This window comes from Canis lupus, chromosome 25 (genome assembly GCF_048164855.1).
Source record: "Canis lupus baileyi chromosome 25, mCanLup2.hap1, whole genome shotgun sequence".
NCBI classification, from domain to species: domain Eukaryota; kingdom Metazoa; phylum Chordata; class Mammalia; order Carnivora; family Canidae; genus Canis; species Canis lupus.
The window spans coordinates 28,238,689-28,264,052 of record NC_132862.1 but is presented as its reverse complement, the minus strand read 5'-3'; the positions used below and the strand labels follow the sequence as shown (position 1 = coordinate 28,264,052).

At 35.8% G+C, this 25,364-nt stretch overlaps 1 protein-coding gene across 25 annotated transcripts in view; it reads left to right on the top strand.

Annotated features, from left to right (window-relative positions):
• The window catches only part of PLEKHA5 (pleckstrin homology domain containing A5), a 242,065-nt gene that overhangs the window by 114,807 nt on the left and 101,894 nt on the right, over nucleotides 1-25,364 (top strand). For 24 of the 25 annotated variants that reach the window (XR_012017644.1, XM_072798812.1, XM_072798810.1 and 21 more), the window contains 2 exons: nucleotides 23,298-23,381; nucleotides 24,100-24,220. Coding sequence is in view for 24 of the 25 variants with exons in the window: in XM_072798812.1 (XP_072654913.1) it covers nucleotides 23,298-23,381; nucleotides 24,100-24,220 (205 nt within the window). In the remaining variant the exon portion in view is untranslated. Of the gene's footprint in view, nucleotides 1-10,950; nucleotides 11,087-23,297; nucleotides 23,382-24,099; nucleotides 24,221-25,364 lie in introns of those variants that run through there. The other variant, XM_072798797.1, reaches the window with a different exon arrangement.

Here is a 25,364-nt window from a genome sequence, read left to right as displayed (position 1 = left end):
TTATGGTTCATGCTGATAGGCCATTTGTACTTACCTCTGCTTTTTGTTTGTTTCAGAACCATAATAGTTCCTTAATGTGCTCTAATGTATCTAATGTGTCAAATACTGTTGTGAGGGCTTTGATGTATGTGTTCATTTAATCCTTATAAAAATTCTTTGAGGAAGGGGCACCGGGGGGTGGCTCAGTGGTTGAGCATCTCCCTTTGGCTCAGGTTGCGATCCTGGGGTCCTCAGATTGAGGCCCATATCGGTCTCCCTGGATGGAGCCTGCTTCTCCTTCTGCCTATGTCTCTGCCTCTCTGTGTCTCTCACGAATAAATAAATTAATTAATCTTCTTAAAAATTATATGAAGAAGATACTATTATTATACCCATTTTAGAGATAACTGAGGCACAGAGAGGTATAGTCATTTTCCTAAGTCCTAATCCAAGATTCTGACTTACACTTTCTGGTTCCAGAATCCATCTATGCTATTTCATCTCATATTCTTACTTATATTTTACTTATATACTTATTTACCCACAACTAGTTTGGACATTTCTTTTTCTTTCAATTTCTCACAGGATCTAGCAGATGTTTCTTCAACAAAACAATATCCTCAATAAATATTTACTGACAGAATTTAAAAATCTGTTAACAGTAGTCAAGAAAATTAAATCTCAGCTCAAGTTTGTTTGTTTGATTTTTCTTTTTAATACTGTATAGTAGCATGAATAACATTTCCAATAAACTTCCAAAATATGGTGTTTTCATGTAAAAGAAAAAACTTAGGGGTCAAGGAATTTGTACAAATGAGATGTAAAAGCAGACAAAGATAGGGCACCTGGGTGCTCAGTCAGTTGAGTGACCCAGTCTTGATTTTGGCTTGGATCATGATCTCAGGGTTGTGAGATCAAGCCCAGGGTCCGGCTCTTGCTGGGCATGGAGCCTGCTTAGGATTCTCTTCCCCTTCCCTCTCTTAAGATGAAAAAAGAAAAGAAACAAAGAAATTATCCCTCCTGTGCCAGAAATGCAAGTTAAAACCAGTTTTGTTTTTGGTTTTAAGGAAGGATGCTCATACTTAATAAAACTTGGCTTTGTGAAACAAATGATCTTGATTGGAGTTATTGCCATAAGAACACCTGATGTGTTTGTTATAGCAGGGGCTCAAGGGTGCAAGAAGAGCACCTGGCCCTAGGGACCCAGATACAACAGGTTCAGCCATTTGCCACTGACAAAATCCGAAAACAAAGAGATATGTGATGAAACAAATTTATTTCAGTGAGCCAACACCAGGAAGATAGCAGACTAATGTCTCAAAGACTGTTTCTGAATGCTGAAAATACTTCTAGGCTTATGTAAGGAAAATATGAGACAAAGGTTTGTGGGTATATACAGTTGGGCAGTAAAGATCAGGTCATCATTGTCTGGGGGTCAGTCATTTGGGGTCTTGTTGGCTGTCAGAGCAGTTGTTATTGCTTGAGGGGGTTGTTTCGGTTCCCATCACAGGATGCTTTGTCTATCAGGTCTTTTGCCTGAGTTAAAAGATACACCAGAAGGAAGAACTTTAATCAGTTAGAAAATACAGACTAAGGTCAAAATGGAGGTAAAGTCTTTTTTCAGTGTAATCTCATGATGAGAAAGCAACAACTTGGGAAGTCAATTGGCTTTCATCAAGTCAGTTGTAGATATCAAAGTATCTATTAGGCCCAACGCTTGAGTCTCTATGACGTATTCTGTCCTGCTCCCTAGTAGTAAAACTTTTAAAAACATGTATGTTTTCAGGGTGCCTGGGTAGATCAGCCTGTTAAGCATCTCACTCTGGGTTTCGACTCAGTTCATGATCTCAGTGTCATGAGATCGAGCACTGATAGGGCTAGGGCTTGTGCTCAGTACAGAGCCTGCATGAGATTCCCCCCTTCTTTTCCCTCCCCCATGTACACCCCATCCCCCCTTCCTTTCTCACTCTCTCTCAAATAAATAACATCTTTTTTAAAATGCATGTTTTTTGGACACCAGGGTGGCTCAGTGGCAAAGTGTCTGCCTTCAGTTCAGGGCGTGACTCCCATTGGGCTCCCTGCAGGGAGCCTGCTTCTCCCTCTGCCTATATCTCTGCCCCCTCTCTGTATCTCTCATGAATAAATAAATAATCTTTAAAAAATTTTTAGAAAAATGCATGTTTTCTTGTCTCCTTTCAAGACTCTCTTATTGAGTAACTTAAGCCGACCCAAAAAGCACCTGTTCACTGTTAAAAAACAAAAACACAAAACAAAGGAGCCTGCTATTTTACCAGCAAAATGAGTTTGTTTGGGAGTAGCGGAGGGTTGCAAACCAGGACCAGCAGACTATGGTAAGCCATAGGCAAGTGTGGAAAATAGAAGAGAAGGGCTTGCTTTCATTAAAGAAAGGACACTGCTGGGAGGAGCTGTTATACAGAGTTCAGGATGGTGACAGCTTCTCACCTACTGAATGTGGCAGTTTCTCATTGGCTGGGCTGTTGCTGGACAAGAAGAAATTCTTCCTCCTGCCTGAGGTATGTAAAGTAAGCTTCCTCCTATTTGGGATGTGAGTGGTAGTGCATGAGAACACCCCCTTCCGGGCTTCGTGACTCCGTTTTAAATGAGATTTCCTCTGTTTATTTTCACAAAACCATTGTAATAGTTTCTTTGAGGCCATTTTTTGGATGATAATGAAACTGGTAACACTGATATATGTTTGATTTTATTCCTGCACCAAAAACAGACTGTGTATCTTCCAGGCAGATGGTACAAGTGTAGAATTGACTTAGTCTTTGGATAATATATGCTTTGTTAGTAAATCAGACTCTGAGAAAACCACTTGGATTTTATTATTTCTTTCAGAGTGAAAATCAATAGATAGGTAGAATATATGCCACAAACTATCATTCAAAAACGTATACCTGGAAAAACAACAACAAAAAATCAAAAACAAAACAAAACAAAAAAACGTATACCTGGGATCCCTGGGTGGCTCAGCGGTTCGGCACCTGCCTTCGGCCCAGGGTATGACCTGGAGTCGCGGGATCGAGTCCCGCGTCGGGCTCCCGGCATGGAGCCTGCTTCTCCCTCTGCCTGTGTCTCTGCCTCTCTTTCTGTGTCTCTCGTGAATAAATAAATAAAATCTTAAAAAAAAAAAAAAGTATACTCATCCAGAGTTGAAGTTAGGACCTAGGCAAGGAACTAAAGCTTAGCTAAATTTGTATTTGTTTTCTCAGTCCTATAACTTGGTTGTTGATTTATTATATCATATTCATCAACATGTTCTTGAGTCTGAATTTCTTTATTGTGCCAGAAATTTAGATTATCTTTCATAAACACAAGTACTTCCAAATCCAGTTTCCTATTAGTTATCATTACACATTTAAGTACAAAATTAGTAAATTTAAAGTTTGTGTTGTACATTGGTTGCACACATATACTTTGACTTGGAATTTTTCTAGAATTGTAATAGTTAAGGTAAAAATGTAAAGATTCTAGAGCCCATTAAAAATTTCACCACTCAAAATCCAGTTTTTTCCTATCAAGTGAAATTGTCTTCAAGCATGCTGAGATGAGTTCAGATATTCAAAGGAGCTATAAATATAACCAGACATTTCACCTATAGCTCAGAAGTTGACATGTCATATGATAATAGAAGGGAAGAAAGAAAGATTTATCTGTTTTAATGGCAACAGATTGTATCTTTCTTTGTATTTACTTACATAAATGAACTTACTAGAATTAGTCCAGTCTCCATGGGTATGTATCTTCTGTTTATTGTGCAAATTAGTTTATATATGTCTCTATTGGCAGATTCTTTGAGATGGAAGTAGGCATGACTGCATATTTTGTCAGTTATGCTAATCGTTCTTGTACTGAAACTATGAAAGTCAGGGAGTTTGAAGGAAATCTCTCTGATGACTTAACATCTGAGCTTGACCAAAATCCTATAAATTGATGAGATACACAGGTTATGACACTTCAGATGGAGGAATTTGTGGCTAGTAATCTCATACAAAAAATGGACAGAATATAGAAAGGATTAGAAAAAATAAAGGGAGTATAAAAAGGCTAAATCATCATCTTGCTAAGCTGGCCTTCAAGAGCCAAAATTGTTAACTGATGACCTGAGAACTGGATATTTTCAAATAAGAAGGCTCTGAGTTCTGTTAGCAAGCAAGTATATTTTAGTAGCTACCGCTTCCTGGGGAGGAAGATTCTAGTGGCATGAAGGACTTTCATTATAATTGGTCCCTTCCAAAGCAGGTGTTTATGGATTAATTTGATTCTTAAATCATTCAACTCTTCCAGTTTTTTCCAGGAGATTGCTGTGTTGTGAAATTTTAGTTCTAATAGAAAACCGAGGTGATAATACAGAACGGCCCTTGAACATTTCTTGGGTAGTAAATTGAGAATGTCTGAACTGTTAATGTCAGTGTTGTTAACCTTAAAAATAAAATCTGCCAGTTATTTTACCAACAAAAAATGAGTTTTTTTTGGAGGAAAAGAAAATTGCAATCCAAGACAAAAACAAGCTGTGGAGAAAACCAGCAACAAAGGAGGAATATGCTTTGTTGGGAAGGATATTATAAACTAAAAGCCCATTGGAGCAACTTGGGAGTTGGAAGTATGGTGGCTTCTCATTGGCTGAACTGTTGGGGTTATTAGTTTGGGTGGGGTGGGGGGAGAAAGCCTCCCCACCCAAACTGGTTGCAAGATAAAGTCCATCTCTCCAAGGTCTAAGTTCCTGTTGGGTCTGTAGTGGACCAGGAATGGTAGCGTCAGTGAGCCCTCTTGTTCAAACTGTAGATCCTCACAGTTAAAAACCAGAAATAGACAAGACCACTTATACCGAAACCCATCATTCTTACTTCTTTATTGTTCTGTTCCTATTGTCACACTTTCTTGAGTAATTGATGAAGATGTTTTGCAATGACCAGAACATTAGAGCTACCAGAGATCAGAAAAGCTCTGATAACAACAGAATGCCTAGAAGACCATACTCACCCAGCATGTCCCCTTCCCTGCCCATAACCTTGGGCTGAACACACCCCACCCCTACCCATGATCACAGCCTCCCTGCCTGCTCTCTTCCACATACCTCCACCCCTTACAAAACTCTAGGTGCCAGGGCGCCTGGATGGCTCAGTCCACTAAGCAGCCGACTCTTGGTTTCAGCTCATTTTATGATCACAGGGTCTTGAGCTATGGCCCTTTTTGCCAAGGTTGATTGTTAAGGTTTGAGCCTGCCACCTTCCCTGGGTACCAGCATCTGAAATAAATGTCTCTATTTTCTCTTTTTCCAAACACTGGTCTTTTGAGTTACTGGCTTCTCTTGCAATGGGTTTGTCCGAGTTTGTTCAGCAACAATATTGGCAAACCTAGCCAGGAGCTATGCTTTTCAATTTGTCCAGCTTCCTCAGGATTCCATGGAACAGAGCAGTTGGCCACACGGTGTACCAGATCTTACCCATTCAATTCCTGAGTTAGTGACCGTGATAGATTATTCAGTAACAATAGGGGATGAGTGTTTCTGGTGCCAGGACCTCCTGGCTCCATTTTAGTGAGGATTCCATTACTGATTTTCACAGTGTCCAATGATGATAACCAACTTAGTGTTTAGAAGTTGGCCCAGTGTGCACATTGATTGTCTTGGTGGTACAGAATTTGTTTTTATACTGATCTTCAAGTTGTGTGGGCGCTTACCTATGCAGTGAATTCGTGGGACATTGGGGATCCCTCTCAGGCTACCAATGGGTGTGAGTTTAATTTTTGTGGGTTGATTCACTGTCTCCCTGGTTACCACCTTTTAACAGAAGATAAGGAGGATATGTGAGCGAGAGACACACACACACACTGTTTTGTAATTACTTTCAATGTACTTTTATAATTAGTGCTACTTTGGTGTTTTCTCTTGAAGTCATGAAATAGAGTATGATGCCAAGATAAATTAATTTGAAAATTTGGGAAAAAGGAAAAGGAAGCTGTTGGTATTCTTACTTTACATTTGTGTGACTTTGTGTTTCACTATTGTATTGTGATATGTGTAAGAAATGTATTTGGTTTTTGTTCCTGGTTCCTGGCACAAAGCTCCTCAAAACCCATGGAATTTCCTGAGTAATAAGAGTACCTTTTGTCATCATAAGGAACCCTTTTTGAGCTTATACTAATGAAGTGATTAAGAGTGAGGACCCTAGACAGCCTCAGGATGGGTCTGGTCACCAGAAAGACCAAATGATTAGAACTTTAAGCCCCACCTACTGACATCAGGGAGAGGGAAATTGGGGGACTCTGTACTGCAGATTAAGCTCCATAGAAAATTTTGAACAGTAAGATTTGATGAGCTTCCAGGTTGGTCAGCACATGTACTTACTGGGGAGAGTAGTATACCCCAGTTCCATAGGGACAGAAGCTCCTGTGCTCAGGACCCTTCTAAGCCCTCCTCTTTGTACCTCTTCTTCTGGCTGTTCAACTGTAGCCTTTATAATATCTTATATAAGAAATTTTAAACATGAATAAATGTTTCTGTGAGTTCTGTGAACCACTCCAGCAAATTAATCGAAGCTGAGAAGGGGGTCATGGGAACCTCCAGTTTATACCCAGTGGATCAGAAGCACAGTAACAACCTGGATTTAAGATTGTTATCTAATAAGTGGAGGCAGTCTTGTGGGACAGAGCTCTTACTTAACCTCTGGGTTCTGACACATCTCTGGGTATATGGTGTCAGAATTGAGTAAAATGCTTGGTGGTGTTGCAAAAAATATGCATCAGAAACATGCATTAGTGGTCTTCTCATTATACTAGTGTTTTTCTGATTTGAAAGATTTGAATTATTGACCTAGGAGATAAAATCAGTAATCAACTGATGGAATATTTGAGTGCTTTCTCTTATCTAGCACTGTTAGTATATGGAAAAGAGATTGGTAGATGTTTCTCACCCATTAAGAGGACTTCTCCTTTGAGTGTTAGTGATGAGTTAAATTGGCACCAAATTATGGAGACAGTTGTGTGCTTGATCAGGTTGTTTGGTACTTAAGCTTGTTTTGCAGAGTGAAGGCTGGTAACCAGGTTACATAAGTTAAGATCAAGGGTAGCATTTCTTTTTCTTTTTTTTTTAAGATTTTATTTATTTATTCATGAGAGAAACAGAGGGAAAGGCAGAGACACAGGCAGAGGCAGAAGCAGGCTTCAGGCAGGGAGCCCGACGTGGAACTCGATCTTGGGTCCCCAGGATCAGGCCCTGGGCTGAAGATGGCACTAAACCACTGAGCTACCCGGGCTGCCCAAGGGTAGCATTTCTAAGAAGTGAGTAGTCAAGAGTTTAAAATGCCACTGAGAAAAAAATAAAAATAAAAATAAAAATAAAAATAAAAATAAAAATAAAATAAATAAAATAAAATGCCACTGAGAAGTGAAGCTAAAAGAAATGAAAAATGATAGTCATCAGAACTGAATTCTTAGTTGTTATCACAAATATTCGCAAAGAATACACTGAAACACATTTTTTGGTGGCAAATATTTTGGAGGCCTTCATGAGGCCCTCATTGGGCTTTTCTTCTGTGGCTTTTTAATGAAGCATCCCCTGTAGCATAGAGCTACCTGAAAAGGGAATCAAGATTAATTTAGATTTAAGATTTCCTACTGATTTAAAGAAGTTTACTAGCTCTGATATAGTAGTGGGGCATACATCTACAGATCTGCCTCAGCTTCCTTTTCTAAAATGTGGTTTGGGCAGAATTGAGAAAGCTAATAACCTAGCTATTGCTGACATTTAGGAAAAGCAGAACAGAATCTTATAAGGCATTTGGGAGAATTGCCTTTTTGGTATATATTTTTTCTCCTTACATGAGTAGTTTTCTCAGTTAATTGGGCACCTTTTTATAAGTGTAAAATTTAGATTGCATCTTGAATTTGTACTTTTACAACTACTACCTCTAACTGAAATTGCTTCTTGAAATAGTTAGGCCAGCTGTCATTTACTTTGTTAATAAGCCTTTTCCAGATTCCCCCAGGCATTTAGCTACTTCCTCTTCAGTGCTCTGCGAATTAGGTTATGCTATAATGATCTGTTTACAGCTCTCTTTTCCCTATTAAACTGTCAGTTCCAAGATACTCTAGCCTTGAGAGGAAGGACCTTCTCTCATTCCCTCTTTTTCCCTGTGGAAGTCCTTGTAAGCTGTAGGTGAGTGATGAGGGGGCCTGAGCCTCTCAGGTTCTAGAGAAATAGTGCAAGGTGCTGGTAACTTCATAAGACAAATATTTAGTCAACTTGTTAGTTCTCAGTATTCCTGTTAATCTTCCAGAATCTTGACAGATTTCTACTGCTTCATTATTATTGTTTTTCTCCTGGCAGCCATATACAGAACCACTATGTCACTGTGATTCTACAAACATATTACAGAAGTGTCTGCCTTTGCAGAGGATAATTTTATAGCATATACAACAATGGATACACCTAAACCAGATCTGCTAGAATAATATAAAACTTCCTTCTTACTATTTTTAGTGATGTTTTGTTACAACTAACTTGATAATGAGAACAGTTGAAGACTTTATTATATAATAGAAAGTTGGTTTGGTTTGGGGGTAAGGCTATGATAAACTTAATACACTTTAATCTCCATATATTCTGTTTATAGGTTGTTAGGATTTGTGTCATATAAAGGGGGCTATGGGATTTTAAGAACTGTGGGGAAAATTGTTGACTTTGATGTTTTCGAGAATGGGTTTTGTTTTCTTTCTTTGTATAAGAAATTTAAACTGAACATAATTGAGACTATAGCAAAACCTTCACTTTGAAAAACTGGGAAAGATCATGAATCACTACTTTTCTAAACATATGCAAACCCCCTGGTTATAACAAACTGTGTTGGCTTGCTTGTCTGTATTTCAAACTACATGATGAAACAATTTTGTTTTCTCAACTTGAGATGCTATTTTTAATTTTTGCTATAGCAGTTTCATATGAAAGGAGTGTTTTAGCGCCAGTTTTATGTTACATGCTAGATTTAGTTGTAAGACAACTTACATTGAGGTTACTGAACGTTTTTATGACATTAGCATTCCTACAAGATATTTACAATATGTTTTGTAAAATGGTTTGTTCATGTACTCATTTAAGAATCACCATTTTGGGCGAAGGGCATGAAATAACAGAAGAAATATGATTGGTCATTAAATATGAGATAACATTTAATTAAGCACTTGTTAAGTGGTAGGCACTGTTAAACCTGCTTGTGTAATTTTTCTCATACAATTCTCACAAAAATCCTGTGAGGATTAAATTATCTTTATTTTCTATATAAAGAAGTAGAGGTGTGGAGAAGCAAAGTAACTTGCCTGTGCCCAGAGTACTATTGAGAAAAAGAGCTTGACTCCTATCTCTGACTCCAGAGCCAGGTGCTTGTGACCATGAAGCTGGACAGCCTCTGTGAATGGGCGTATGAAGAAAGGCATAACGTCACTTGTGGTTAAAACACAAACACACGCAATTAGAACTGTGTGATGGCGTGTGTTTTCTATCAGATTTGTAAAGAAGAAAAGTAATTGTTGATACCCAGTTTGTAGGGAAAGGAAAAATCTAATGTATTGAGATACAAATACAAATTGTTACCTCTTTTTGGAGGATAAAGAATGTAAGTGTTACCAACACAGCTAAGCAGGAAAGCAGGAAGATACCTGACAGTCATATACATTAAGTATTGTCTGTAATAATAAAAAAATAATAATAAAGTGATTAGTAGGAATCGGTTTAAATAATTGTGATGGGTAGCCATCAAAAAAGGAAGAGTTATATTTATTGACATGGGAAAATGTCCGTGGCATATTGTTGAATGAAAAGAGCAGGTTGCAGACAACATTTATAGTTTGATTTCCTAATATTGAAATAGGTTTATATATTCAAACTCTGGTCTACCAGAATGTAAACAACTGGTATCTTTACTGCTAGATAGTATAATTTAGTGATCAAATATATAGGTAGTAGAGACACTCTGGGTTTGAATCCTGCTCAGTCATGTACTAGCGTTGTTCCATATCTACTCTGTCTTGTTTCTTCAGTAAAATGAAGAACTTCTGTTATTGGGTTATGAGGCTCAGATAAGTTTGTAAAGTGATTGACATAGTAAGTGATCAATAAATCTAAGCCGCGGGATCCCTGGGTGGCTCAGCGGTTTAGCGCCTGCCATCGGTCCAGGGCATGATCCTGGAGTCCCGGGATCGAGTCCCATGTCAGGCTCCCGGCATGGAGCCTGCTTCTCCCTCCTCCTGTGTCTCTACCTCTCTCTCTATGTCTATCATAAATAAATAAAAATAAATCTTTAAAAAAAAAATCTAAGCCGCCATGGTCATTTCTGGGTGGTTGAACACCAGGCAATTTTAACTTTCTACTTTTATTGGTTGAATTTTTTTTAAAGATTTTATTTATTTATTCATGAGAGACACAGAGAGAGGCAGAGACCTAGGCAGAGGGAGAAGCAGGCTCCACGCAGGGAGCCTGATGTGCGGGACTCAATCCAAGGACCCCGGGATCACGCCCTGAGCTGAAGGCAGACACTCAACCACTGAGCCACCTAGGCATCCCTGTTGGTTGAATTTTTGAAATAAGTATGTATCAGCTTTGGAAATAATAACAACAAAAAATATTTTTAGAGGAGTCATTTAAATTGATCTGCTTACAGTTTTAATAGGAAATGTCTATTTATTTTGAGCTAAGGTTATTTAAAACTACTAATGGGATGTTTTCTTCAAGAGTTGTTTGCAACCATAGATGCTGATATTTTACCCTCTGCCATATGCCAACTTTAGAGAGAATTGAAAGCATATTTCACTCTTATGGCTGGAAGGCATGCATAATCACAACAAATTCTTCCTGGAGAAGCTGCCTGAATGTGCGGCTGCAGTGACATGTTGGTGCGTGATGTCATCCCGGCGTCAGAATTGCAGAGTGGCAGGCTGGCCTGACAGCCACAGTGCATTTTCTTAGTGCTTAGTCCCCACAGTGCTCATTTGGGAGCAGCTCAGAGACAAAGGAGTCTGGTTTTTATTCCGGTGTCTTTTTTGCCTATAGTTAAATGTCTGTTCACAAAAATTATTTTGATGAAGGCTGGTGAGTAATTCTTGTTACTTTTATATATTTATGTATTAATAATAAATAAATCATGGCTACATGAGCATTAGGACTTTTCTCAGGTAATGATCCTGTGGGAGGTAGTCTTTGTAGCCCTGGTGCCAGGCATAGTTCCTAGTGCACAAAATTGACATATTATAAATGTTTCTATAACCGAACTATTGTATTTCTGTAAAAATATAAATACTGTACATCATTAGGTTTTCAAATGATTTGGGCATTTTAAAATGTAATATTCTTTTTAGTCTCTCCTTAACTTTAAGCTACATAAATGCATAGTAGCTGCATATTGCTTTAAAGCCTAAAGATTTTAATGAAAGTTTTTTACATTTATCCTGTGTATGTTTTAGCTTACTCAGAAGAGAAGCTTGTTCTTTGGGCTTTTTTTTTTTTTTTTTTTTTTGTCCTTAAAGAGAACTAAATGGATAATTCTCAGATATTCCTGTGGAGATGTTAACAGTTTTCATTACATAATGTTTTTACTAAAATGTATATTAATACTAGTTTAACAATTGGTCGAAGCTGCTATTTATTTAAGTTAACTATTTGGACTGTTGCATTAATGTGATTCAATATAGAAATCCTCATTAACTTAAAATTTGAAAGCAATATAATGGTAGGAGATTTTTTTTTTTTAGGAGATTATTATATAAAGTTAGTACTGCCATTGGTTATAAAAGCTGGGCAGTATGCCTTAAAAGATTTGTATTAATAATATTCATGTTTCTTTGAGTTTAACTCTGTATATTGATTTAGTTCTTTTGAAGGCATTAATTTAAGGAGTGGTTAGGTTGGGAAAAATTTTTGTTTGTGGCTATTTTGCTTTTAACTTTCTTCTCCATTTTGAGGAGATGAATGGTATTATTTTAATTTCATACTCTTTGTATGGTATAAACTGAAGCCTTTAAAGTCCTTTACATTTTGGCATTTCTGGTGTAATTCTTTTAATGTGGATTCAGTACCAGCCTTGTGATTTCAAGGTTCTTTAGAAGAATTTTCAAAGTTTTCTCTTAAAGAATAGGCACCTTCTACTTTTTTAAGACTAGTTAAGGAAAGGGCAATATGGAAATTTTTAATATTTTAAATATTTTCACATCAATTTTCTGAATGAATAAGATGCCTTCTATATTTTTTGCGTGAATTACATGATTAAGTATTGAAAGGAAATTATCTAAGTCATCTTTTTCTATGTGAAATTACAAAAACATCAAATTTAAGGAATTTGCGATCACTACCTCATATATGATTCCTAGTATACATTATACTTCTGCATTTGGAAGCATAGGAATAAGAGAAGTAGGGTCTCAAGTTCACTTTATTTGACTTGACAGCCTTAATTCAAGATGCCCGGTTTTTCCCTTGAGTTGCAAAATTTTCAACTGGAAGCTGAAAATTCTGCCCAAAGCCAGAAAATTTAAGTATATAGAGAACTCATGAATATTTGTATTCCCTTTAAAAATTTATCTTAAAATATTTTAACATGGTTTTAAAATAGCCTGTATTTTAAATTTAATCAGAAAGTTACTGTAGTAACGATGAATTGGAATATATTCAGTATACATTTTAAACAAAGATGTTTTTGAGGCACTATGACATCAGAGGTCATTGGCTTAAATGCTGCTGAAGTTCAAGTGACGGGAAATTACTTAAACTTCTTTGTATGAACAGGAAATTAAATCTGGCCAAAAAGCTGGGGGGTGGGGTGGTGGTGATGAGCAGAACTGCAGCAGGAAAATAACCTGAAATTGACATAAAAGTTTTACTGAAGTCTAAAGCAGTAGAGAATAAAGAACTTGTCTGTTTTCTGATGAATAAGGTATGCTTTAAGGACCTCTTTCCATCAATACTGAAGCCTGATGGAAAAGTATAATTGTGCTTTTCTTTTTTGAAATTTAGCTCAGTAAAACTCAGATGAAATTGTATTCTTTGGGATCCCTGGGTGGCGCAGCGGTTTGGCGCCTGCCTTTGGCCCAGGGCGCGATCCTGGAGACCCGGGATCGAATCCCACGTCAGGCTCCCGGTGCATGGAGTCTGCTTCTCCCTCTGCCTGTGTCTCTGCCTCTCTCTTTCTCTCTATCATAAATAAATAAAAAATTTTAAAAAAAAAGAAATTGTATTCTTTAAGCTACTAATAGTTCTGAACGTATATTTGTTTCCTAGTGGTGTGTGGTACAAAACCTTGTGCATTGATTAAGCAAGTTAAATGAATGAGGAGAGTTCATTGATCCTTGTATTAGAGGGATTTCATTTTCACTATGATTATGAAAACCTACTAGTTATCAAACCAATATAGCCTGGTACTCTTTTAGAAGAAAATGTGTCTCTAGAGTACAGTACTGCCATCACCATGGCCAGTAGTGACCACTGATTTCGTTGGTTGCTCTACTCTAAGAAGTGGGCTTTACCCTGCCATTCTGGGTCAGATTTCTGTCCCACTCCCGCCTCAAAATGTAAGTGAGAAATTTCTCAGTACTCAGGGATAGTGATTTGTTCACTAAATAGAATCTTAATTAAGTGCTGTGTGCATCACATAAGTGCATTGAACCTTTTCAGAGTTATAAAAAATATATTTGCTCCGAAGAATGAAGCAGATACATTGCTACAAAACTTAAATAGTAAATGTCTTATATGTAAGTATGTTGTTACTCAAAGCGTAGATTTTCTGCCCCATTTCTATACCCCCTCCTTTCAATCTGTGCTAAATTCTAGCCACATCTGACTGGCCACTCCTGATCTTGAGGCTCAATTCAAATGGCAGCCACTTCTGTGACATCTTCCCTGCTCTTCCCCTTGCTAATAAGCAAGATCAGTCCCTAATTGCTTCCCTTTCTTGTATTTTGATTATGGTTCTATGACTGTTTGTTTGTTTATAATGTTACTAAGGCTGTGTCACCAGTGCCTGTCTCATATTGAATGAAGTATTTAAGTTACACAAAAACATAACCATTTTGAAAGAAAAGTTACCCTTTTATTGTTTGTTTACAAAATCTTTGTTTCATACAGGTATTGTCTGACTTATTAGTAACCTTTTTGTTCTTGAAGTGATTGTTCAGATAAAACTCATGTAATATCAAAATGACTAAATACTATTCAATGATAAAATGTAAATGTAAAATTCAGTGATTACTGATATTTTTTTTCCGTTTGAATTGAGCTATCCTGTCAATTTGATGATTGGAAAGAATGTTTCATTTACAATAAACTAACTGGATCTGGAAATTATGTGGTTCTTTTTGTGTAGGTTAGAATTTGGTTAACTTTTTAAAGGTGTTATATGACCACATACAGAAGAGATAGTGCTTAAATTCAACCTTTTCTAGTTTGTTGTTTGCTTCCTTACCAGTGATATAGTAAACTTCTATTTAATGCATGTTATAATAAAGCATTAGCAATTGGGGTTCATTAGGTGTACTAGAATTGCCTGAATTGGGCAGCCCCGGTGGCGCAGAGGTTTAGCGCCGCCTGCAGCCCGGGGTGTGATCCTGGAGACCCAGGATCGAGTCCCACATCGGGCTTCTTGCAGGGAGCCTGCTTCTCCCTCAGCCTGTGTCTCTGCCTCTCTCTTCACTCTCTCTGAATGAATAAATAAATCTTAAAAAAAAAAAGAAAGAATTGCCTGAATTAATGCAATTCAGGTTATATATTTTTGAATACCACGTTTTATTGCTTTTAAATGCTAAGATGCTAACTACTGACAAGCTTCTGAGTTGGAGTTCCGCTTAGATTTATTTAAAAACTCCATTAGACTTTTGCAAATAAAGCTTTTTTATACAAGTGACTGTAACTTTTTAAATAAGTATTCTTTTAAACCACTATAATATCCCCTGTGATCATTTTTGTTCCCTTAGGTGGCTTTACAAAATGCCTTTTTGCATAGATTATTTAACTGGTAGACTTTAACTTTAGATCAAATTATCAGGTTTCTCATTCATTAAATTATAGTCCTATGCCAACCAGTGTACTTCACATTTAAGACAGAGCAGAGAGCCAGCAACTTTGTAAAGCAAGGAAATAACATTTTAACTTTTCAAGAAATCTCTCCTAGCACATTCAAATTTAGCTAATATTTAGTGAGTACTTTGTTAAGTCCAGGTAATACAGCCTTATGCTACCAAGTACTTGATTCTTGCAAAAGTCCTTTGGGGTAGGATTTGTTATTGTTGTTTGGCTTTTGGTTCCCATTTTACAAAAAAAAAAAAAAAAAAAAAAAAATTAAGGTTCAATGAGGAGGATGGTCTAAATAGAAGAGAACCTACTTAAAATGTGAATTTGAAAGCTGTTAAAAGAGTCTTCGGGACATAAGAGCCTGAACTAGGACAGTGATAGAGATAGATGTCTTTAGTTGTATATTCTCATAGGGTGATTTCTGGGTAGCAACCAGAATTGTGACTTTCTTGAATACTTGGCAAGAAATTACTTTTGTGGGTTAGTGTGTTTATTCTAAGAATCATATTTATTTTAACCATTAAATGCCATTTAACCTTCCCATTTAAAAGCTTCCTAGAGTCACTCAAATGACCTAGGAGTGAAAGAATTATCTCAATTGTTTAGAGTTTTTTTTGCTTATAATGTAATTTATCAAGTGATCTAAAATGTAACCTTGCCATAACATTCAGAATATGTAGTAGTTATTACTGTGATAGGTAAATTTTGTTTATAACTAGCATGGGGTTAATTGAATTATTCTTGCATCACTTCCAAAATTATTTAAAATCTACTAAAAAGTGTTTATAGATTGTAAATGAGTATGTTGGTTTTATTTGAGGTTTTGTTTAAAAGGTGATTTAGAAATTATAAGCAACCCAAAACTAAAACAGGTGAATTTGTATGTGAGCCTTATATTTTTAATTCTTTATTGTTCTTACTCTGTAATAATGCTTTCATCTCTGTACTTGCAGCATTACATCACATTCATATTTTCCCACTGGGAAAAGCAAAATTTTCAGTTCCTTTGGGATGCTTTTGTAAAACCTAGGCTTTACAGTTGCTGCTATCTGTACTTAAATTCTTTGGTACCTGTTATAATTGAGAAGTGTGTGACCACGTTTATGATTATGTTGTGATAATTTTGTCTGAGCATCTAAGAATGGGAAATGATTGTATAGCCTTAGAGAATAGGAAGATAGAAGAGAAATGGGAAATCTAAAATTAAGTTGGAATTGAGAAAAGTTTGATTACAGTGCTTCAGATAGACTTGGTCTTGGGGTGATGCTAGGCAGTGAGGTGGAAGGAGGCAAGACGAGAAGCAGTGAGGGAGAAGGTGTGTCCCTGGTCTGCAGAAGAGGGGAAGGACCTCTAAGGAAGGTATAGTGTTTTATTTTAGTACCATTGAGCAGAAACAGAAGATGTAGGGCAGAACTGAAAAGTCTCATTGGCCCAGAGAAGAGTCAAGACAGGGGCAGGTTTGAAAGGTGGGGATCTGAAAGGACACAGCTTAGGTCCAGGCCTCAGGGCTGCTTCTTCCTTATTACCTTGTTGCGAGCAGTGTGACTTTGTCAGTTTTATAAATGCTATGAGCTTCCGTTTATTCATTGATAAAGTGAAGATAGTTATACCTCCCAAGAGTCTATGTGAGGATCATAAGTACAGGTGTGACAACTGAGTGTGTGAGCCACACTCACTGTCATGCTTAAATAATAGCGATCGTTAAGGTAATGATTTTAATTCTAACTGCTGGAAATGAGGATGAGCGAGGTACTCACAGCTGAGAAATCCTTTCTGTTTTAACCCCCTCCCCAAATTGGAGATGACCCATTTTTCTAAATGCTGAGAGGAGAGAGGAGAGCAGAAGATAAAGAGTTAAGACCTTAAGGAGATGGTGGGTAAATGAATCACTGAAGTTTGGGCAGGATGTCTGGAAGCAGTTAGTTCTAAGTTAAAGGCAAATGGTATTTAGAACGAAATGCGAGAAAAGGAAATATATACTTTTCATGTTTTGCAAAAAAAAAAAAAAAATTACAGCCTTGTAGATTGCTAACTCAGTGGTTATTTCTTCACATAACTAAGGTTTAAGAACTGAGCCTCAAGAAAAGCAGGGCACTTGTAGTGTTTTTCTTTTGTTCTTGAAACATTGCCTTTAACTGTAGGCACAGTTTCCCATGCCAGCATATTTTCAGTTTAAAAATAAATTGCAGACATAGTCATTGTGGCAGTCAGATTTCAACATAACATTTTCTCCTTTTTATTAAAAGAAAAACAAAGTAGTTATCTCTATAAAACATTAACAAACTTAACATTTAACAATATTTTAAAAATTACTGTGAACTACCTTAGAACCAGTTGATTTAATAACTAACTCACTGCTACAAACATGTTTTTAAAACCTAATATGAGACTGTTTGAGTCTCAAAGTGATATGGCTATATGGGTTCTAGTGATAAAAGCTCTTCAATTTTAAAACAAGCTGGAGAGTGTTTTTATCTGAAAGTGTACTGAAGCCAAGGGTAAATTGAGAATGTACAGTATTCCTTTTTGTTTTAAGTAGAAGGATACTAAAAATAAAAGAGTTATAAGTACACATTTGAGCTGTTTGGTCTATAGTTTTCAGACTAATTTGAGAATTAAATAGCATCCGTAGTTCCCACATCTCTTCTTCTTTGCTCCCATCTAACAGCATTGTGTATGTGTGGCACTTTTTATGGGTTGAGTCCTTGTAAAAGTATAAGTCATGATACTGGCTTCATTGCCAGAGTTGCCAGAAGAACTGCCAAACCACTACAATATCCTATATTCTTATACTAAATTGAATCCTTTCTTCCCCATAAGGAAAATATATGATTCAGAAAAAATCATACAAATGGGTTTGCATCTGAGTTTAGTAAGAGACAGTTTTCTAAAACTACATAAATTTTGTGCACAGTGGATAAATGTCGATGTTATTACCACAGCAAGTTTCTGTACAACAAAATGAAAAGGCAACCAACCAAGTGAGGAAATATTTGCAAATCATATATTTACCAAGTGAGGAAATATTTGCAAATCATGTATTTGATAAGGAGTTAATACCCAAAATACATGAAGAACTCCTACAACTCAGTGCAACACACACACACAATCCGATTTTAAAAATCTTTTTTCCTTTTTCTAAACCCGTAATTTTTTTGAGGTTTCTATATGAAATGTGCCATTTTGTGCATTTTATGCATCTACTTAGTGTGCAGAAGGGAGTATTGCCTTAGTGATGTCATTGGCATCTTCCCTTAGAAGTCTCCTGCCAAAGGAAAACTAGCAATGTGGACTGAACAAAAAAATACCTTGCTCCAGTGACCCTGGAAAGGGACACAAATACCAACTACCTTTAGTGTGCTACCATAGAGTTTAACTTATTCTTCGTATAAAAGCCCCTCCACTAAGAGTTGACTCAAACCAGTAAATTGCTCTGTTCCCATAACACGTCTATAGGTGCAATGTAGTTTATCAGCTTTCCCTTTTTATGTAGGCTGCTAGAAATGTCAGTATTGTTTAAAATGGCTCAGCCTCATCCAGATTTTCCAGTACAGTTACCTACATGATGTATTATTTGATTCACTAACACAAGATTTGAAAAGGAATAAGGTAGGATATTCTATCTCCAGCAGACAATGTCATTTTTAATTTATTTATATCATTTGATAGAAACCTACCATTTTATTCACATACTAATTTATTCATCTTAAGATCTTTTAAAACTAAATTATTATTGAGTGAAGTAGTTCCATGGAGGCTTTAAATAAGCAGGTCGTGCATTTGATCTTCTAGTTTACTAAATTACATATCTGGTAATAGTGAAGAAGGCATAATGCCAAAGAACAAGCAGTTTGTATTGCTATTTGTCAATTTCTTGATATCTTTTTTAAAATGGCATTGATTCAACCCTTTTATCAGAGCTTTTGATAGTGCATGATCCTCAGATTGAGCTAATGAATATGACCTATTTCCTTCGGCCCTGAACTCTCTGGAATATTTGGGTCCATCTTTTTTTAAGTGTTGTTTGTCACTATTTAAGAACCTTCTCACACACTGCGTTTGCTACCATAAAAACACAGCTAATCTTTCTTTGGAACTTTTATATTAGAATTACTTCTCTCATCTGTCTTTTTGACATATTAGGGGCAGAAACATTTACCAGAAGCATGAAAACCAAAAAAGATTACAACTTTATTCTTTTACGATAAATACTGAGTTTAGTAGCCCCTTCATACTCTGCAGGGAATACAGTCTAAGGCCCATAGAGGATGCCTAAGAACACAGATAGTACCAAACCCTATACATACTATGTTTTTTCCTGTACATACATACCTATGGTAGAGTTTAGTTTATAAATTAGGCACAGTAAGAGATTAACAAAAATAACTAATAATAAAATAGAGCAATTAAAACCATCTACGCTAACAGAAGTTATGTGAATATGGCCTCTCTCAAAATATTTTGTACTGTACTCACCCTTGTTCTTTTGATGATGTAAGTTCATTAAATGCCTATGTGATAAGATGAAGTGAGGTGAATGACACCGGTATTGTGACAAAGCATTAGGCTACCAGTGACTTTCTGGGGGATAGGTCAGAAGGATCATCACTGCAGTTGACCTATGGGTAAAAATGTAGAAAGCAAAAAATGATGGATGAAGATGACTTACTGGGTGAGTACTAATTTAAACTGTTTAAATGTAAATAGTTGACGGAACAGTAATCTAATGACAATGACATGCTGAAAGTCCTTAGTTCACAATTAAAGTAACAATTATCAATGACTTATTCTATCTCGGGCTGTATTTATACTGCTCACCCTTTTTATCCTCATAAACATCTCCACTATAAAGTAAGTTTCATGAAGGCAAAGATTTTTATGTTCTGTTCACTGCTAGGGCAGTTGTGAAAAAAATAAACTAACAACCTGTGACCCAGCTATTAGTACTAAAATGAGGAAACTAAGGTATAGAAAGGTAATTTAGATACCTAACAGTGAGTCCAGAGCTTGGATTCAAGACTGGGTGGTCTGATAACAGAACCTGTGCTCTCAACTGCCATTATTTCCTGCTGCCTCTGTTGTCTCTAGAGAAAGACAGGAACACAATGAAATAATAAATGTGGCTCATTCAGCGGAGTTCATTGTTAGAAGGCTATGATGATCTATGTTAGGCTTAACTAAACCTCACACTATTGACATTTTAGGCTTCATACTTTCTTCCTGTGGAAAGCTTTCCTGTGCGTTTTAAGACATTATTGGCATCCTGGCCACTACCCACCAGATACCAGTCCCAGTTGTGATATTCAAAAATATTACTAGACATTTCCAAATGTCCCCTGGGAAATAAAATCACTCCCAGCTGAAATCCACTGGTCTAGACTTTAGAACATTAAAACATCACAGGTAGGGGTGCCTGGCTGCTCAGTGGGTGGAGCATGTGACTCTTGATATCAGAGTTGTGGGTTAGTCCCCCACTGGATGTAGAGATCACCTAAAAATAAAATCTTAAAACATCACAGTAGTCAGGAAGTAAGAGTAGGTGAATACTGGGTGTCGTGTTTTTTTAGGTTAGGACTTAAAAATCCACAGAGAGCTCAAAGATAAGATGGGAATTAGTTAGTTGTTCTATGACTATAAGCATGTTTTATATCTAGACCTGAATTTTATCTCTTCTTTATAAGGATTCCTCTAGAAACACAAATTTGTGTATCATCATACCTTTCCAGTTTTTCCTTCTTGTTCATGAAAAGCATAAAATTTCTGGCAAGGATTTTTTTTAATGGCATCTTTTCTATTAAAGTTTCAAATGTACTTTTAGCAGCATAGAAATAGTTTGTAACGTGTACAGTCAGTTTTGTTACGACACAACACGTGTGTTCCTAAAAATACCTCACTGTACAAAATCCAGCAATGAAAAGCAGGCGGGTTTTGAAGATAATGACTTTATTAGAAGATCACTCAGAAACTTTGTTAGTGGCATGTAAAAATAAAGATAGATGGGCAGCCCGGTGGCACAGCGGTTTAGCACCGCCTGCAGCCTGGAGTGTGATCCTGGAAACCTGGGATCGAGTCCCACGTCAGGCTCCCTGCATGGAGCCTGCTTCTCCCTCTGCCTGTGTCTCTGCCTTTCTCTCTCTCTCTCTCTGTGTCTCTATGAATAAATAAATAAAGTCTTAAAAAAAATAAACACAAAAAACTTTCAAAAAAATAAAAATAAAGATAGGGAACTAATAAAAGCGGTTGCACAGTTTTACCGTTAAATGGTTAAGAAACACAAAAATACTGCAGATACACTTTGCCTTGAAAAATATATGCAGTTTATGTCAAAGTGAACATTCGGAGGGGCAAAAGGGGGTAAAGTAGCCTGGCATAGGAATTAGGATACCATAATGATAAAAAATGAAGGATAGCATCTTTTTTTCCTTAAAGTTTCTCCTTGCGAGTATTAAAAAGTCAGTGTTGGTTGTGGGATAGATAGAAATATACAAATTCTTTCAATAAAAACCAGTATTGCAAAAAGAAAGTAAATAAACCTGTGTATATTGCATTATTTCCCTATGCTCTGTCATGCTGCCTAGGAGGAACACAGTAGATGCCAATCCTAATATCTGGAAGCTCTAAATTGTAATAATATGGCCCCACAATGGTTATCTGGCTAGGAGACCACTCCGATATCCTGACCACTACATAGATACGGGTACCCATTAGATAAGGATTTAAAGGGATGGAGGTATTTAATAATGAACGTTCTAAAAAGAGCACATTCTTTTTCCTAAAGTGGATGCTATTTTCAGTTAAATTGATGTTTTTATTGTCCAAGCACTTTTCAGAACACAATGTCTCAAAATAAAACTATATAAAACTCTTAGTGTTCGATTTTAGAAGACCAGTGACTAAAATCCATATGAAATATGAATATATTTATGTTCTTCAATGTATTTCTTCAAAGTATCCAATATATCTTCTTTTATCTGTTGATATTATTATATTGACATAAAATTAATGTAAAATCTACAAGGACACTAATATGAAACTCTTCTACAGGCATATTTTAGAGATATTGCAGGTTTGGTTTGTCACTGCCATAAGGCGAATATTGCAATAAGATGAGAAATGAATTTTTTGGTTTCCTGGTGCATATAAAAGTTATGTTTACACTATTAAGTTTGCAATAACATTATGTCTGAAAAAATAATGTACATACCTTAATTTAAAATGTTTTATTGCTAAAAAATGCTAACCATTATCTGGACTGTTAGTGAGTCACAATCACTAATCACAGATCACCATAACAAATATACTAATAACGAAAAAGTTTGAAGTATTGTGAGAATTCTCAAAATGTGATAGACATGAAGTAGGCAACTGCTGTTGGAAAAACAGTGCCAATAGATTAACTCATTGCAGGATTACCACAAACCTTCAATTTGCAAAAAACATATTATCTGCAAAGCACAATATGGAGAGGTGCAATAAAACAAGCTATGACCATAATGTTTTTAATGAAAGATATAACCTTTCCCACTGCATATGTATAACTGTATCATAAAATAAACAAGTGCTCTTAAATGTTTATTCAGTTATGTAAAGATTCTTTAATAGGGGCACCTGGTTGGCTCAATGGTTGAGCATCTGCCTTTGGCTCAGGGTATGATCCCTGAGTTCTAGGATCAAGTCCCACATTGGGCTCCCTGTGGGGAGCCGACTTCTCCCTCTGCCTATGTTTCTGCCCCTCTCTCTGTGTCTCTCATGAATAAATAAATAAAATCTTTGAAATAAAAGAAGATTCTTCAATAAAACAACACCATAAAATATCACTCTTCCTGTGGTACTATTTTTTATTAGTACCCATATAGCAATACTGTTAATTTTTTCCATATATGAATTTGCTATGAGTTCTCTATAATGTGCCTAGATTAGGATACAAAATAGTGGAGGTAAATAAATACTTATTCTTTGTGACCCACCTATCAGATGTAAAATGCAATGATCATATAGCAAAATCAACTTCCCTTTATTTATAAAATGTGAGAAGAAAGAACTGAAGTCAGGCTTGGATGGTAGGAGGTGCCTTTAACTGTATGGTAATACTGTAGTAGCATATTTCAACACCTGAAGATTTGAATTTCATCTCTTTTATTCACAAATGTTGCAGTAAAGAAAACACTGTTTTGCTACCAGACTATTAGAAAAACATTTGTGATATGGAAGTACATACATTTTCTCTTTTTCTCTTTTCTTTTAGCCATAATGAAAGGAAAGTGACCTGTAAACATCCAGTCACCGGACAGCCATCACAGGACAATTGTATTTTTGTAGTGAATGAACAGTAAGTAAAGAATTTCATGGAATGCCTTCATTTTAAATGGTGTTAGCGTTAAGATTGCTCTTATCCATATTTTTAATATATTACGATTTAACAGTTTTCTTATCTGGATATTTGTAGTCCAGTGTAAGAGAAAGCCATCTATTTAGTGTAGGTGGCATAGGAACATAACTTAAAGCTTTCTTTCATGAAGAATGTAATCTTAGAAGCTGTTTTTACAACAGTTAAAGCACAGATATAGTAAGCTCAAGAGTCTGAAATGTAAGGTCAGAGAAACTATAAACTTGGTCAAATTAGGAAACTAATTTGAACTCAGTTTTCTCATCCTTAAATCAGATAGTGGTAATTATCCTTTCTCAGGATTGTTGTAACCATCAAATAAAATATGTGTGAAAATATTTTCTGTGCTATAAATCTGTTCACAGAAAAATAGTTCTTGATATCATTATTTTTTTCAGTATTAGAATAGCTAATCTTATAACTGAAGTTTCAATTTTCCAGTTTGATGACCAAGTAGAATATCTGTAATAGTGCTTATTAAAATAAACACGAATGTTAATTTTATTTAAAGTAGTTAAACATGTTAAATTCTGACTCTAGAGCTTATTAAGCTCCAACTATCCAAATGAAAAAGTGAGACACTAGCATTGTTAACTCTAGGGAAGTTTCATTGTAAAGCAGTTAGGATATATGGCAAGTTTTAACATTGACATATTTTCAGGACTGTGGCAACTATGACATCTGAAGAAAAGAAGGAACGACCTATAAGCATGATAAATGAAGCTTCTAACTATAACATGACTTCAGATTATGCAGTGCATCCAATGAGCCCTGTAGGCAGAGTAAGTTGTTTTGCTTACTGTTAATTATTGATAACTGGCATAATTGATAGCAGCTATTACTGTTACTTTTAATGGACTTAGAATTATAGAATAATCATTTCATTTTTATTACATGAACCTAATTACATTTGAGGTAATTAGCTTAAACAATGGCATAGAATATAAACTAATATTATATTTTAATAATTTAATGACTTTAAAAATATTGTAGAGTTCAGATTTTGAATAATTTTACAAATATAATGGCTATTTGTGTAGGAAAATGGCAATTTATTGTATCAACTGAAGTTTTAATGCAGTTTAATATAATGACATAAAAATCCCTATTTTTGACTGTTACATATGCCTAGGTTGAACAGACAGACTTTTTTTTTTTTTTTTAAGATTCATTTATTTTAAAGAGAGGGAGGGTAGATAGGGGCAGAGAGAGAGAGGATCTCAAGCAGACTCTGCACTGAGCTTGGAGCCAGATAACCACAAGATCATGACTAGAGCTAAAATCAAAAGTCAGACACTTAATTGACTGAACCACCCAGACACCCCTGAGCAGACAGTCTTTTAAAAAAATAAACGTAAAATCCCTTACTGCCAAAGGGAAACCATATGCCAGTGTGCTTGATGACTCTGACATATTTAGAATCCATTATGTAAGTGCCATAGTCATATGGAAATAAAGGTGGGTGGTTTTCCTTTATAATCAGAAAGAAAAATATTAATTGTTTAATATATGTGTCCTAGATTAGATTTTTGTGTCTGTAAAAATCTATAGATATTCCTTCTTATACTTTAAGCCACAGTGTTAATATTTTAAATTTAGAATTTTAATATGAAAATTATATCAGACTCTTGGAAAATAGATTACTAAATCTGAATAAACAGTTGCCTTAAAGTTGCTTCTCAGTTCCTAAATTAATGGATAGCAAGAGAATCAAGGGAGAATAAAAGAATAATCTCTATTTAATAAAAAATGATACAATAGAACAATTATAGTAAATTATGGTTAGCATAAAGAAATGAATAAGTTATCTTTTTAAAATGAAATTTTGAAAAAAAAAATAAATAAAATGAAATTTTGTAGATTACAAGTTAATGTAAATTTCCAAATACTGTAAATAATTTCTAATTCTTACATAACATAAAATGC